The sequence below is a fragment of the Misgurnus anguillicaudatus genome, chromosome 22, assembly GCF_027580225.2.
Source record: "Misgurnus anguillicaudatus chromosome 22, ASM2758022v2, whole genome shotgun sequence".
NCBI classification, from domain to species: domain Eukaryota; kingdom Metazoa; phylum Chordata; class Actinopteri; order Cypriniformes; family Cobitidae; genus Misgurnus; species Misgurnus anguillicaudatus.
The window spans coordinates 36,973,009-36,989,735 of record NC_073358.2 but is presented as its reverse complement, the minus strand read 5'-3'; the positions used below and the strand labels follow the sequence as shown (position 1 = coordinate 36,989,735).

Genomic DNA, 16,727 nt, shown 5'->3' with positions numbered 1-16,727 from the left:
AAATAATGTTATTGCGTTTGTACTAAGAACTCCTAGTCAGAGTCAGGCTCATTTCTTGGCTTTGACTGATTCAGCACTTCTATTACAAAGGAAGTGGGCGGAACTGAGCGGGACATCATGACGTCACTAAATAGAGATACGCTCAGTTCCACAAACTCCGCCTCCATTTCTCTGGCACTCATGGCCTCTGCGTGGGAGGCTCCGCCCCTTCACATGCTCTTTACGTCTCCGTCTTTTCTCAGCAGCGTGAGTTTGGCTGTCCCACACTAGTGTGTCTCTCTTTTCACTTATGTGTTTATACTCTCTCACGTCTGCTTTCTCCCTCCCTCCCCTCTCTCTCTCTGCACATTATGCTATTCGCTTTCTGTGTTTTAAATCCTTAGGCAAAAGGCAACGGCAGTGTCTCGTCACTTAGGTGTTAACTTTCTTAAAAAGTATCGGTTCACACATAGAAAGGTGTTTAAAAGCACATAGAAAGTGTTTGGTTGTATGTTTATATGAAATAGCAAGAGATTGTTGCTGTAATCACTGTTTCTTTTGTTGTCAATGTCTATAATGAGAAAAGATTCGAGTCTTGAGTATCATATTAAGCTCAGTATGTCAGATACTATTTGCCAAAATAGGCCTACACAAGATGGACCAGTCTAGATTGTCGACAGTGATGAGTTTCTTAACAAACATTATTAGACAGCGTGATTTAAACTCTAAATCACCAAAGTGCTTTACGTAAATGAAACCTACAAGTATTTATTAGTGATTTAAAACATAACCCATCCTAAAACAATTATGCAGAAATATAGAAAGATCATGCTGACTTGTACCGAGACATGAGCTAAATATAGTCAGATATGGATCATACTCACTGCAGCAAATCAGATTTAATGGTTTTACTAAAATCATTAGTAGGAGTAATGTCTTTAATGCATCATTAACAGCAGTGTGCGGTACAGCAGACTAAACAACAGTGTGTTAGCGCCCTCATGTGGTTCTAAAGTATTATTATCAAATCAAGAACTGAAGCAACTTTACTGCTCAAATGTGACCCTGGACCATAAAACCAGTAATAAGGGTGTTTTTTTTATTGAGATTTATACATCATCTGAATGCTGAATAAAGCTTTTCATTGCTGTATGGTTTGTTAGGATAGGACAATATTTGGCAAAGATACAACTATTTTGGTGAAGGTGCAAAAATCATTGAGAAAATCGCCTTTAAAGTTGTCCAAATGAAGTCCTTAGCAACACATATTACTTTGATGAATATTTTTGATATATTTATGTTAGGATAATATATAAATATCTTCATTGAACATGATCTTTACTTAATATCATAATTCATTTTTGGCATTAAAAAAATATAGTTTTGACCTATACAATGCATTGTTGGCTATTATGACTGGTTTTGTGGTCCAGGGTCACAAATACATTTCAGATTGTTTGCTAACATACAGTATATTAGACTAGCTGCTATTAAACTGGAAGACTTGTTTTTGCATTTGGTGAACCCAAGGAGAGTGTAAAGACTAAGAGCTGTGATCTTAACAGCTGTCATCATAGACAGTAAAAGAACAGGTGAGTTTGACAGCTAGATGAGTGTTTGTGAATGTGCATGTGCAGCTATTATTTTATCACAAACAATAGTACATTATAAAGTAATGCTATTCATTTATTATCCATAATTAAGTAATTACTTTGTGATTTACATTTGAATAATAAAATTATAAGTGCTGTGTATTATCCTATTTCCCCCATGATCAACATAAATCAACAAAAAGCACATATATGACAATAAAAGGGTTAAACAAATAAAAATTTAAAAAGTCAAATAATATAAATCTAGAAGTGTCAATAAAATCTAGATCCTTTGCTAGAAGCTTAATCTAAAAACAACCCCTTCAGGCATTACATTTATAGTAACAATATGATAACTATGCATGCAAAAAAGGAACCACTCGTTTTCCAGCCACATACACTTCAGCAATATTTCGATCGTCTCCTATTAAAAAAACAAACAGTTTTAGATAAAAAAAAAACATGAACCGTTAAAGGACAGACCTGACGTGTTAAACAACAACTTACCTAAATTCAAAAACTTTTCCAGAATGACCTGAAAAAAGTATTGGAGTATTATTTTCTTTGTCATTTATACACTGATGTTAAACTTTTTTTTTAGCATATTATTGGACTTGCATTTACAGTTGGCTCCATACTAGCTGATGATCAGTTTCTTAGTAATAAGTAGTCTTATCGGTCTGTTTCTGAATTCAATGATTTCTCAGTACTGTATCTCTTCACAAGAGTCAAAAAGATCAAACCTTGGTGCCCTCTCCTGGAAACAAATCGATTGGTCCACCAGGAACGCAAACATTCACTCGCAGGGCATCAAAGTCCTTCCCCACCACAAAGTTCCCAATTTGATCATCCAATGAGAGGGCTTTAGGGAGTGGGAAGAACAGCCAGTAAGCTTTATATTTACTAGTGTCAAATAGCGTTTCGATAAATAGGCTTTTAAATATATGTAAATGTAAAGAAGAGAGTCATTTACCCTCACTACCACCAAGTGTAGCCAGTCTAAACACCTCCTCAAAAGTTAGAGTCTGATGCTTAGGGTCCTGGATGGTCAAGGCTTTCGATGTGTCCAGAGCTCTTCGAATAGCATCTAAAATGGATGGGGAGTAACCTCCTGCTACGTCTGTAGATGTTTTAGACAAAACCACAAAAAAGTACACATCTGCAGTTCATATTAGATCCTTAGAGGTACATACTAGTACCAAAGAATGCATATTAGTACCTAAAATATATGTATTGATACCAAATGTGTACATATCTGGAAGGACATTACGTGCCATTCTTCCCTGGCCAGGATTTTGGGTGCGTCGTCTGGAAGTCGTATTTGTCGACCAAATACGTCATAGAGGATTATTATTATTATTATTATTATTACAGAAAAGCAACTGTTATATTTTAAGGTAAGAATGAAACTACGACTGTATGTCTTCTGTTTTGAACAGAATGGCGTATGCGGTCAACAAATACGACTTCCGGAAGACGCACCGAAATCCTAGCCAGGATGCGTCGGGGAAGGACGGCACGCATGGTCACCCCCAGTGACAGCAAAGGACATTTTTTGGGAAAAAAAAATTCTGACAGTGTAGAAGGGTTTTTTAATGATTTAGGAACCAAGATCCTCACCTGTCCCTAAACCCAATTTCACTTTGTGGTTCAGAACGTTGCGCACATTCAGCAGCCCACTGCAAATCCTGTAAAGCAATAAGATGACAAACAGAAATCTAACATTGAATATTTTAATAAATGTTTAAATTGTTAGTGGGAATTTAGGAATGCTTACGAAATGTTACTGTTTGGACAGTGAGAGATGGCCACTCCTTTTTCATGGAAAATCTTCAGTTCTTCATCGGTAAGGTGACAGCCGTGGGCCATTACAGTCTGCAATAAGACATCCAATATTCTCACTACATCATCATCATTAACATCACTGCTGTTTTCATCAGCCGTCTTGATAAGCTTATTAAATTTTAAGTGTTTAAGGTAATTCAAGTGGTTTTTCACAAAGCATCAAAGCACTGAAGCAGAAGCAAACCCAATATTTGAAGAGGTAATAATATTAAACTTTCATATTATTCCATAATAGTGCATTATTTTGTAGCACATGAAAGTCAAATGCAATGTGATGTTTTCGTGAAAGTGTAGTCTGTGTGTCCCAAAACAAGGTTTGGATTGCCTTGCCTTGAAGAGCCTCGCCACTGTAATAAACTCATATCATACAGCACATGACTCCTTTCAGATATTTTTCATGCCTAGAGGCTGGGAGGCCCTCAACAGACCTAATGTGAACAAATCTCTAGTAATAACATTTTTGAAGTACTTTAAAAAAACAACATTATGAGACTCTTTGACAATGAACTGCATTTATTTTACTTACCAGCACTTAAACTACTACACCAGCATTACAAAATTATATATTGAAATCTGTTAAAACAATAACATTTTTAATGCATCCCATACCTCCAGGCAAAATAATTCAACAAAGATAACTGTATTTGAAAAGTGATTATAAAGAACACTGTGTATAACATTCTAGAAAGTCAGAAACATTTATTTATTTTAGTCATGCAAACCAGTCATAAAAACCCTTACTTGAACTTTGCACAGGCTCATTACAATGACATTACAGTATTGCATCACTGAGGAAGTGTGACACTCACTTATACTTCCAGTAATATAAAGTCATCTTTTCTTAACCTGTTAACTGCCACTGTCATGACAAACTATATTGTTGGAAAGGTCTAAAAATGTAGTTTTCATATTTCAAAACCTTTTAGCAGTAATAATAATGCAGTGACTGTAATTTATTAATTTGTGACAAGAGTATGCAGCAAACCTCACAGCAAACCAACACAAACCTTATTTTTTGATAATTTTATGTATAAAATAATACTATATTGCATTATAACAATTTTATAACAACTGCTATAACAATTTTGTTAAAAAACTTCCGTAAAAAACTTTAAAGTGTCTTCTTTAAAACAAGACCAAAATTAGGCTTCTAAACCTAAAAATGTCAGAGTTATATTATAAAATGCACCAGTTGAAGGATTTAGAAAATGAAAAACTTAACAACAGTAGTGTATTTATATAGATTCATATATTAGACAGATGTACAATCAGGTCTTGTATTACAGCATTAACACACCTAAGGAAACTAAAGTTCAAAGGGAACTCTATTGCCAAGCATCACTCACCTTATCTGTGAGCAGGTTGTGCTTGAGGTAAACATCAGTGTAAGATTTACAGTCTGGGAACAGTTCCTTCACAAGATCCACCTCCTGCTTGTTCTCACTGATGTGACTCTAAACGTTTATGAAAACGTGTTATTTTTAATGCAAGAATTTTCTATATGTTGAGGTGTCATTTTCAGTCCACCCACAGTTTCATTTAGTGTGATATTTAATGTTTAAATTCATCCCTAATGGAAACAGCAGAACAGCTCTTCTTAACTATTAGCAACAAGAATCTACAAAAATGGGATTTTTAGTTAAAGGTTCACTGTGTAGATTTTTAGCAGCATCTAGTGGCGAGACTGTGAATTGCAACCAATGGCTCAGTCCACAGCTCACCCCTCCCTTTATTTAAAACGCATTGTGAAGCTACGGTAGCCGCCACAGGACAAACATGTCATCTTCTGAGACAACATAGTGACAAAACGCGCTCAATAGATGGTATGCAACGTCGTCACTTTTCCACGTGACCACACCGGAACTCACCCTTTTGAGTGGCAAAACATTCAACAAAATGGCTGGTTATCATAGCGGCTGTTGCGAAAACGCAGTAAAATTGATTATTATGAGCTTAAATTGAATTTAGATGGCCTTAACAGTGACCCCAAACAACCAGTAGTCTGTGGACTTTGGCTTATGGCCAGACATTGATTTTCCTGACATATATGTTTGTCTTGCCTAACACTATTAAACCATCCCACTTTTGTAAAACACAAGGCTCATCATAATGGATGCTTTTTTAAATGAAGGCTCACTGACAAAACTTTGCAATTACACAAAATAAGAGTATTTATCTGTGTATTTTTATAGGATATTTTTTACCCCAAAATTTTACATAAATGACATACTGTATGGCTACTGCTACTGATTTACTACTTCTTTCTTTGCAGTCTGGAAAAAGCACAGTCACACAACTACTTTTCCCATTTTATTCACGCTATGCTAATGCTGTCACTCAGACTTTTTGCCACTCAGTGGCCGTAACCGCAGTCACTTTTGCCAAAGGTGATGTCCAGTGTTGGGGAAAGTTACTTTTAAAAGTAATGCATTACAATATTAAGTTACTCCCCAAAAAAGTAACTAATTGCGTTACTTAGTTACTTACATTACTTTTTAGTTACTTTTCTTGGCTGAGGCTTGATCTCTTTCAGGCCTTGCAGGTGTTTTTTATGACTGAAAAGCTCTGCTTTCAGAAATTGCATATTTCATCACAAAAATGTCAAGCTTTTTTTAATCAAAATAATTAAACTAAAAAAGTAACTTGCATTACTTTTTTAAAAAAGTAACTCAAATATTAATGTGTACATTTAAAAAGTAATGCGTTTCTTTACTCGTTACTTCAGAAAATTTGTAATGCACGTAACCTGTAATGCGTTACCCCCAACACTGGTGATGTCACGTGCATACCATCTATATAACAGTTTGGGCTAATGCAGAAACATTGTGACTTCAATGTAAGGGGACCTGCTATGTATGTAGATAAAAACAGCTCATTCTAAAGTAATAAAAACAGTACAGTTCATTTTGTCTTTATACACCACTGATAATATAGTTATGTATATTATATTGCATTTCCATCAAGACATCCTTCTAAAAGTTACACATTACACCTTTAATAATGTTAAAATAATAAAAATGTATTGTAAGTGAACAACATGCTTAACATTCCTGCATAATGTAAACAGATATTTGGATATTTGGTTTGTTGCAAGGCCAACAACCAAATATCAAAGTTGAACACACCAATAGTTCACTTCATTATTGCCTATGGCAACCACTGCAAAGAATACAGAACATTAAGAAATGAAAACCTATAATATAATGAATACTATGTCCATGCTTCCATTATAATTCACTTGACTTTTAATTACATGTTGTTCAACCTTTGTAAATCCCTTTGTATAAGGTTTACATTAATGTGTGTAAAAAGGACAAACCTGTATGTGAAGCTTGTTGTTATTGGCGATTTCACCCAGTTCACTGAGCAGTGATGGGGAGCAGGAAAGAGCAAAGCGAGGAGTGACCACAGGCTTAACACGCGGGTACTATAACAGTCGGACATTGCACAGTTACACAAGAGACTGAAAGAGCACAAATGAAAACACTTAACACCAACCTTGTCATCATTAAGTGTCAGTACGTGACGTCAACTGAGTCATCTAGTATAAATTTGCAGAATGTATTGTTTTTCTAAGAAACATTCACTTAAGAAATCATTTATAAGCCTTTTATGGTTGTGGTTAGAGCATGTGTTTTTTTGTTTGAGTGTTTTTCGTGTAAGGTCCCTAAAATAATATTGTGAAAGGATTAAGTGGCAAGATAGTCACAAGAAATATAACTTTATCAGACATAAGAAAACTTTTATTTACCTCTTTCTTCAGAAGTTCAATGATGAAACTGCACAAGATAAGAAGAAGCAGACTATATATATTTGTATAGTGCTCTTTATAATAAATGTAGTTCTCCCTATATAAAGGATTAGATTAGGCTGTAACACTTTATTTGTGAGTGTGTTACACACGTTATATGTGATAAAATTATCCTAAACTAATCCTAAACCAAACCCTAACCCTTATGAAGGTAAAATGACGCCTAAAAGATTTATGTGCAGGATAAAATTTATATTTAGCAATACAGTGTTGAAAAACTTGTTTTCTTGTGCTTGCAACTTGATGTGCATCTGTTGTTGCGCATGCATATTTATTTTTCACTTGCAATGCTAATTTTATCCTGCGCATACAAATCTATTAGGTGTCATTTTACCTTCATAAACTCTACAGTAAGTACATGTTGTTAATCTATGATTACCTTCTCAGTACTTACATTTATAAATAGACTGTAACAAATACACCGATTAGGCCTACATCAGTTGAAATTAAAAATTTAATATAAAGCTAAATACTTAAAATTTCAATATACCAGAGTTATTCAGTCAATGTATGCAAATCACGTATGGCCTTCAATACGATTCTCTTTCTGTGTCTGTGAATTTATACTGTACATCTCACCCTATGCACAAAACTCACCGATCCGTCTCCTCTTTACACTCGTCTGGGCTTTCCCTGTAATGAGGAACTTCAGAATTGCAGTCCATGCAAACTTTTCCAACTAAAGCTCTCTGGCCAAACTTATCTGGTACAGTAAGTAAAAAAAAACCCACATTTCAGAAATTCATAATAAATTGCATCTTTATAAAAGTTGTCACAATGCAATATACACAGAAATGAAATGACAGAAAGAGATTGCGTTCATATACAATTTTAAAGTTTGGCAGGTCATGTTTCCTTGCAGAACGATAGGTCATATAGCGCTTTAACGGTCTGGTTTATTACATCATAAGAAGAAAGCAAACATAAACATGCAGTTACTCAACAGATTTTCAGGAGCAAGAGTCAAGATTACATAAAGCGAGACAAACTCCAAAGGTTAAGGCAAAGATGCTGAATACAACCGTTCGGTCATGCACAGGCTAAATTCAGTCTATATGTGCACAAGTGTGTTTTATCTGCAAGCTCTCCAAGGAGAAGAGAGGCATCTCTGTGTATCGTGGCAAAGTAACAAGCCGTGGTGGTTCCATTTTTTAAGGTTCGTTTCTATAGTGTCAAACAGTCATGAAGTCAAATCTAAGTCTATTTTAAGTCATTTATATTTTAATGAACTTTATTGCATACGCAATATTAATTGATTCAAAGCAAGCCTTTGGGAATCTCTCTACCAGATGAGCCACACATAAGACAAAAGTATTATTTGATATTTAAACTATTTCTTCTCAATCTGACTACATCAGGTTACATATCATCATCCGATCAGAAATAAGGTAGCACCTGCATACTTTCAATCCCTTTAGTGCAGTGCTTCCCAACCAAAAAATAACACTGCCACAGTGTTTGAAAAAGGTCACAGCTGTGTGTTACTGTAATCTGTGAGTACTACATTTACAGTATAATATTCCAGTTTAACAAGTCATTTAAGCATTCCAATACAGGTTTGTGCAGATCTGTTAATAAAAAAAAGTTGGGAAACACTGCTTTAGTGTATATCCCAGCACCTGGTAAGCTAAAAAATTAAACTCACCACTACTTTGGTGTAGACATTGTTGGCAAAGTCCAGGTCTTTATACCGAGCTTCCACAGGGAAAGTGTAAGTGTTAAGCCACTCCAGAAGAGGCAAATCTAAGGCGGTTCCACTGTAGCTATACTGCGACGCATGGATGTGTGTATCGACCAATCCTGGCATAAAAAACTCACTGCAAACATAGCAGAACAAAATGAAATGTTAAACATTGATGGTATGTGAGAGTATATAAAGATAGATATATAAAATATTTCCAGCTTGCTCGTGACCACTGTACCCACCCTGACCAGACTCTATATATCTCATTGCATGCAACCCATATTTAGAAGGCTACTTACTATTGTTCAAGCTTTATTATTTCTGCAGTGTCAAACCCCCAGGTTTTTGAAAGGCTGTCCACATCTGAATCTTTATCAATAAATGCAATCTGTTTAGAGAGAAAATGTTCAATGTAATAAAGAAATAATAGGCTAGTGATATTAATGCTTGTACACGAATTATAAATCGTCTGAGATAGACATACAAACATATGACGAATGCGATTAAGACAGTCGCAAAGTAAAATAAATGAATATCACTGATTCTACCAACCTTCCCCTTATCGTTGACTCCTAGCACACAGTTTTCCAAAATCTGTAAGGCTGCGCTCGGTGTGGAGTGCACGAATGTTCCGCAGAAGACGCGCGCAATGCGCGTGCTTGAGTCCGTTTGACTCATCGTGAGCACAGGATTTACAGGAAGCAAACTCGGTCTTTTATAGTTGGCCTTTTCTGCAGATTTATTAGGTGGATCGTTTGTCATAAACCTTAGTCATGACGTCTGTCCAATCAAAGTCTTTTGCGCCACCGGGTGTTTCTTTGTAACTCGGGACACTTATAGTTTTGTTGATTTTGCTTTTTTAAATTGGTCGAGTTATTATTTTTTATAACATTTACAATATTGCAATAAAAATAATAATAATAAAAATAAAACAATGAGAATACACCGTTTTTAGTTTCAGTTTCACTTCACTATATGATTCTTATGATAATTGTGCCGACCTATTCATTTCTTAAATTACAACATTATTAAAAAAAAATGGTCCAGAATACATTACAGGAACTTCTTTAAATATATATTTTTTAATCATTTAAGGGTGAGATCTCAAGTACATTTGTGCAAAAAATATATCTGAAATTTGTTTAGTCACAACATAATTCCCATAGTTATACTTATACTATGTCGTATTACAACAATCATACATTTGAAAAATACATAATTTTCTTTAAAAATTGCATTCAGCTTCTGCAAAAAGACTAAACTGCAAAAAATGACTTTCTTACTTAGTATTTTTGTCTTGTTTTCAGTAAAAATATCTAAAAATTCTTAAATTAAGATGCTTTTTCTTGATGAGCAAAATAAGAACTTAAAATAAGTTTTCTTTTTCTTAAACACTTAATTCAAGCAACATTTTCTCACCCCATTGGCAAATATTTTTGCTCGTTTTAAGCACAAATTTACTTAAATTGTATATTTTTCATTTAAAAACTAGACTTATTTTGTTAGGTCATTTTGCTCATCAAGAAAATACATCCCGGTTTAAGAATTTTTTAGACAAAAATACCAAGAAAGTCATTTTTTTGCAGTGTAATTCAGACATCTTACATTATTTCAACTTTCGCTATTCCTTAAATATATTACAATCTTTTAATATTACAAGATAAAAATAACTGACCATGTTTTTTGACAAATCATTTAAATCAATTATAGTCATTCTATGCACACAGTAGTACAAAACACTGGCATAAAGTTAAATATTTTGTCACATATCTCTCATGGGTGTGTGTCGTCATGTGACAGCAAAAGCAGGTGTCCTCCACAGAATAATGAAAGATGGGTTTAAAAACATTAAAATCGCACTCACACATATGCTGCCAAAATGGATAAGAACTTTTATTATTTTATTAAAACAAGTAGGATGTTTAATTGGTTAATATTTATAATAATCTAAAAAGAACAATTTGATTCTATTTAGATTTGAGTGTTTTAACAATGTTATTCAGCAAATGTTGATGATATAAAAGTGAACAATGAAGTTGACATGGGTCTCCTTCTTGCTTAACTGTGGCTAAAAATGTATGTCAAGTGTACAGTTCCCCAAACATCCCACAATGCCATTTATATTTGGGTCCTTCATTATGCGCATATTTGCTGCACAAAGGCTAACCCTGACTATTCTAATTCAAGCTCCTCAAATATCACAAGAATCAATTTCCCTAAAAATCTGAAAATAGTTTTCCATTAACTCATCGCATTATCCCTGGCATTGTGATCATATGCTGATTGAACATGCGTTACTGGTCACTCATTTAATCTAAAATTTTTATGCAGACATCTGCGTGAATCTACGGACAACAAAGAAATACTGACTTGTATTAAGTCACTTATAGTGTTACGCAGATGGGTGTTTTCAACATACAAAGTTATACGAAAAACACAACTTTGAACTGCAGATGATAAAAAATATTTTAGGACAGTTTTAAACACTGGGGCGGTTTCCCAGAAGGCTTATAGTCCCAGACTAAAATGCATGTTTCAGCTATACCTTCATTTCAAAACACCTTGTACTTACATATATCAGTGCCATTGTTTTGTAAACCAGTAAAGTTTTTTGTAAAGTTTGTTTGTAAAAACGTCTTAAATTGCCTCAAAATAACTAAGGTCTAGTGCTAGATTAATCTAAATCCTGTCCGGGAAACCGCCCCAAAAAAGATCTTGAACGGACATATCTCAACATGCATCTGTGCTATTGTTTGTCTCAAGATGCACAACAGTAATGTTTTTTTGTAAGATCCGTTTGTAAAAACGACCTTAAGCCTAGTACCGATTAATCTAAAACCTGTCTGGGAAACTGTCCTATTGTGTTCATTGTGTCTGAAAAAAATTCTCGGTTAGGGTTTTATTAAAATAACTTGTTTGGACAGCACTGCTGTGCATAACTGCTCACACAATCATAATACTTTCAAAACCAAAGCACTGCATATTTACACAACACCGACATTTTACTTACTTGCTCAATGAGGCAATTATTTCACACCACAATTGATATAAATCTCACCCACAGGTTTGTGCAAACAAAATCAACTGATTAAGAAAAAACATCCATTTAGGACATGCCTCACTGCATGTAATGATGGCTCCAGCTCTTGCAATAACACGGAGAATAGTTCGGAAACAAACAACACGCACAGTCAAAAGGTCTCAAGGGATTCTCTGTGTAATTAAAAGCAGGTGAACAGATAAGTACATGTCCAAATGCCAGCTTCAGATTTCATCAGAAACACTGTTTTTGGGTGTTGAAATTGCATACAGCAGCTTTACTTTACTTTTGCATCTGTATCACTGTTACAGTCACTATCATTAGAGTCAATGTCATCAAAATCTTCATCATCTTCTTCCTGCCTGTTCCCTTTATCTTGTCTGTTGTTGCTGTCCTCCTCTCCTCCTTCTTCAAGCTCTTGGTCAATTCTTAGAAAAAAACAGATGATTTAAAGGGGACATTTCACAAAACTTTTTAAAGATGTAAAATAGATCTTTGGTGTCCCAAGAGTACATATGTGAAATTCTAGCTCAAAATATCATATACAGTGGCAAGAAAAAGTATGTGAACCCCTAGGAATGAACTGGTTTTCTACAGTGATTTGCCATAAAATGTTATCTGATCCTCATCTAGGTCACAACAATAAGCAAACACGATGTGCATAAGCTCACAAGACATAAATAATTCCAGTTTCTTGTGTCTTTTTTGGAAACACCCATTAAACATTCACAGTGCTGGAGGAAAATGTAAGTGAGCCCATGGACTAATTACTTTATTGAAAGCTTTTTTTTGTCAGAAGCTGGCAAACTGGAGTCCAATTAATAAAATGAGTTTAAATGTGTGGTTTAGTGCAACTTTGATTGATATTAAGGACGGTTTCACATTTTAAGATTGCTGTCCTTAAGAAGCATCAGCTCTTCTGAACCATGCTCTTATAAAGATATCTGATCAAGAGATGTTGCACTCCATAAGGCTGAAAAGGGATACAAAACAATCTCAAAATGTTTAGACCTCCATCAGTCGGATTGTCACGTGTGTGGTTCCCTTTTCCAAAATATGTGTCATGCGTGTGGAGAGATCCTGTGTGCATCACGTGTTTTGTCAAAATAAGTGCCTGCTGGAGACGCGTCAAAACCGTTTATGATAAAAGAGACGCTCGCGTTCCCTAAATACACGCAAGACACTCCCTTAACAGTAAACTCTGATTACGCATGAGATTGTGCGAATATCTGGCACACACGAGCGTCTCCTTTCAAGTTCAAGTTCAAGTTAGCACTTATTTTGGCATGAAACGTGATGCCCACATGATCTCTCAAAGCGCAGAACACATATTTTGAAATGACGAACCACACACACATGACAAGCTACATACATGTTATGACGAACTTCGCATCGTGAGCTTCAAAAAAATAAGTCACCAGCCGCCACTGATAGCTACCCTTCCTAGAAGTGGGCGCACAGTCAAGATGACTCCTAAGATACCATGCAGAATACTCAATGAAGTAAAGAAGAACCCACGAGTAACAGCTAAAGGCTTGAAGACATCATTGGAACGGGCACACAGCTCTGTTCCTGAGTCTACCATACGCAAGTCTTTGGACAGGCACGGTGTCTATGACAGTACACCACGGAGAAAACCGCTGCTCTCCCGAAAAACATTGCTGTGAGCCTGAAGTTTGCAAAACAGCACCATGGCAAACCCCAGTGCTACTGGGAAATATTTTATGGATTGATGAAACAAAAGTTGAATGTTTTGGAAAAAAATGTTATGGCGCAAAATGGGCACAGCTTACCAACATCAAAACATCATCCCAACAGTGAAGTATGGTGGAGGGAACATCATGATTTGGGCTTGCTTTGCTGCCTCATGGCCTGGACCACTTGCCATCATCAAGGGTAAAATGAATGAAGTAAAAAAAAAATCCTACAGGATAATGTCAGGGTGGCTGTCCACCAGTTGAAGCTCAGAAGTTGTTAATTGATGCAACAGGACAATGACCTTAAGCATTGTAGTGAATCCAATAAAGACTGGCTTAAGAAAAACAAAATGCGCCATTTGGAGTGGCCTAGTCAAAGCCCAGACCTTAACCTGTGGAATGACCTCAAGAGAGCAGTTCACACCAGACATCCTACAACTGTGTCTGATTTAAAGCGGTTTTGTAAAGGGGAATGAGGAAAAATTGCTTCTGAACGATGCGCAAGTCTGATTCAGAACTACTGAAAGCGCTTGCTTGAAGTATTTGCTGCCAAATGAGGCTCAACAAGCTGTTAAATCCAAGCGTTCACATACATTTTCCTCCAGCACTATGAATGTTTAATGGGGGTTCTCAAAAAAGACACAAGAAACTAGAATTATTTATGTGTTGTCACCTTATGCGCATTGTGTTTGTCTATTGTTGTGACCTAGATGAGGATCAGATCACATTTTATGGCAAATCACAGTAGAAAACCAGTTTATTCCTAGGGGTTCACATACATTTTCTTGCCACTGTAGATAATTTATTATAGCATGTTAAAATTGCCACTTTGTGGATGTGAGCAAAAATGTGCCGTTTTGGGTGTCTCCTTTTAAATGCAAATGAGCTGATCTCTGCAGTGCTGTGGTTGAATAGTGCATATTAAGGGGCGGTATTGTCCCCTTCTGACATCACAAGGGGAACCAAATTTCAATGACCTATTTTTTCACGTTTGCAGAGAATGGTTTACCAAAACTAAGAAACTGGGTTGTTCTTTATCACATTTTCTATGTTGATAGAAGCACTGGGGACCCAGTAATAGAGCTTAAACATGGAAAAAGTCAGATTTTCATGAGAAGTCCCTTTTAAAAATGCTTTACAATAAACTTAATAACTTAAGAGTACTCCCAGAAATGGGAATTCAATCAATGAACTTAGCATTCCTGGCACCATGTTCTACAAGCTGAGATACAGGAATGTCAGTTAATGTAAGACTTAACTTATATGTGACCCACATTACATGCTGATATGCTCTCACTGCAAAAATATTCAATTACCGATGGACAGAGACATTTTTTCCCCAATAGATTTGAATGTGGGAAGGAATGATACAACTTTAGTTTCTTAACTTTGAAGTTCTTGTAATATAAAAAAATAATAATAAAATCAAACAATAATTGGCAGATTGTTTGCAGTACCATCACTAACCCTCTAGAGGTCATGAAACACCTCTACAATTTAAATTTTCATTTACCTTACTTGTCCACCAGGTGGCATTTGTCCTACACTAATCTACATTTAGTTAGTTTCAGCCAGTTTGTTATACGGTTTATCACTGTGTACATGGTATTGTGTATCATTTATCTGATTTGTGAAACATTTGTTTATTCCAGTATAATTAAACTGGTAAGAACTATGTAAACATTTGCTATCATTACATCCTAACCATGTGAATCAGTTTTTTTTTTAAAGCTAGGGAACACATACTATAGTTTAGCACCAACTCCTCCCCACAATTAAGTATTATGTTTACTATATTTCTTCACTTTCGTTTAGATTGTCCCCTCTATTATAAAAAGGCTGGTGATTTGTTTTTGTTGGTGATATTTCATTTTAAATCCTGAAGATACTTACGGAATAGCAATCTCTTCCTTCTTTCCACATTTGGCACAAAGCTCCAACTTGAGTGCACACGGCTTACATATTATATGATAGGCATCCTTCACAGTTTTCTGAAGACACTTCACACTAGATAATTAGAGAAACAACATTTAAAATTAAGAGATGAAATAAGAGAATACAGGTTTCATTGTGGTGAGGTTTATTTGACTATTTTCTTGCTATTCCACCCTCATCTCACACATTTTCTTGGCTGTGTAAGGGGCTTATATTTGTTGTACTTGACTTTCCACTCCAAGACATCTTTGCAGCGCTGACACAGACCATCATGCATCTTTGCTTTGGCTTTCTGAAAACATCACAACAATACAAATCAAACATATAAAATCTATGTCAACTACAAACATTTACAGTAACAGTTCAGATTATACACTGTCACTTACACTAATTCAGGAATGTCAAATATTGTTGCTAGAGGCTTATTGTCCTGTCAAGTATCAAACACACGTGCCTACTGTACTATTAAGCAATTTTGAAAACCTTCATATCTTCAGGTGTTTGATCAAAGTTAAAAATAAACTGGGTAAGTTAAGTTAGGACAGTGACCCTCCACCAACAGTACGGGGTACCCCTTCTCTAACCTAAAGGACGCTGAACCCAACCGCTAAATAAAATGTAATTCCATACTACATACTATTGTGTTTCTCGAGTAGGCACTTTAGCACAATGCTTACCTTAACTTGGACGCTTGCACCGTATTTGTCATTTTTAAATGCAGTCGCATTCTGATGTTTTTGACCCCGTGAACGGGAAACATTTCCTTTTTGAGAACTCATTTCAATCTTAATTATATTCGATATATAAAAATAACGCAATTAAAACACTAAATAAGAAACCGCGTGGCTATGCACGCTACCACAACCATTGACGCAATGCGGAAATGGCGGAAGTAAATAGCAATTGGTTAGAGCTGGTAGAAAATAATTAACATCACACAAAAAATCCCACGTTAACAAAGTTGTAGTTTCGATATATATTTCAAGGTAACATAACAGACTTTACACCGTTACGCGTCCACAAATAATAATGTAAGTTAATCAACATTGTTATTGTGGTTTCGACAACGTCCGTGTGCGGGTAGAACGCGTGTGATTGGTCGAGTACACCCATCCATGAATCTGATTGGTCGATAGCCTGCTTG

The 16,727-nt window shown here is 35.6% G+C and overlaps 2 protein-coding genes across 2 annotated transcripts; both read right to left on the bottom strand.

Moving 5' to 3' along the window:
• Nucleotides 1–1,223: 1,223 nt before the first annotated feature.
• On the bottom strand, nucleotides 1,224–9,624 carry gda (guanine deaminase). Its single transcript, XM_073861127.1, has 14 exons — nucleotides 9,464–9,624; nucleotides 9,211–9,299; nucleotides 8,873–9,044; nucleotides 8,307–8,391; nucleotides 7,825–7,933; nucleotides 7,168–7,195; nucleotides 6,736–6,843; nucleotides 4,763–4,870; nucleotides 3,349–3,446; nucleotides 3,192–3,259; nucleotides 2,545–2,691; nucleotides 2,315–2,433; nucleotides 2,079–2,106; nucleotides 1,224–1,995 (listed from the first exon to the last, which is right to left on the bottom strand). The coding sequence occupies exons 1-14, from the start codon at nucleotides 9,587–9,589 to the stop codon at nucleotides 1,928–1,930; spliced, it is 1,353 nt and encodes a 450-aa protein (XP_073717228.1). The 5' UTR covers nucleotides 9,590–9,624; the 3' UTR covers nucleotides 1,224–1,927.
• A 2,488-nt stretch (nucleotides 9,625–12,112) lies between these two features.
• c22h9orf85 (chromosome 22 C9orf85 homolog) lies at nucleotides 12,113–16,597 on the bottom strand. Its single transcript, XM_073861059.1, has 4 exons — nucleotides 16,261–16,597; nucleotides 15,770–15,875; nucleotides 15,542–15,656; nucleotides 12,113–12,379 (listed from the first exon to the last, which is right to left on the bottom strand). Exons 1-4 carry the CDS (start codon nucleotides 16,360–16,362, stop codon nucleotides 12,229–12,231), a joined length of 474 nt encoding a protein of 157 aa, XP_073717160.1. The 5' UTR covers nucleotides 16,363–16,597; the 3' UTR covers nucleotides 12,113–12,228.
• Nucleotides 16,598–16,727: the final 130 nt, after the last annotated feature.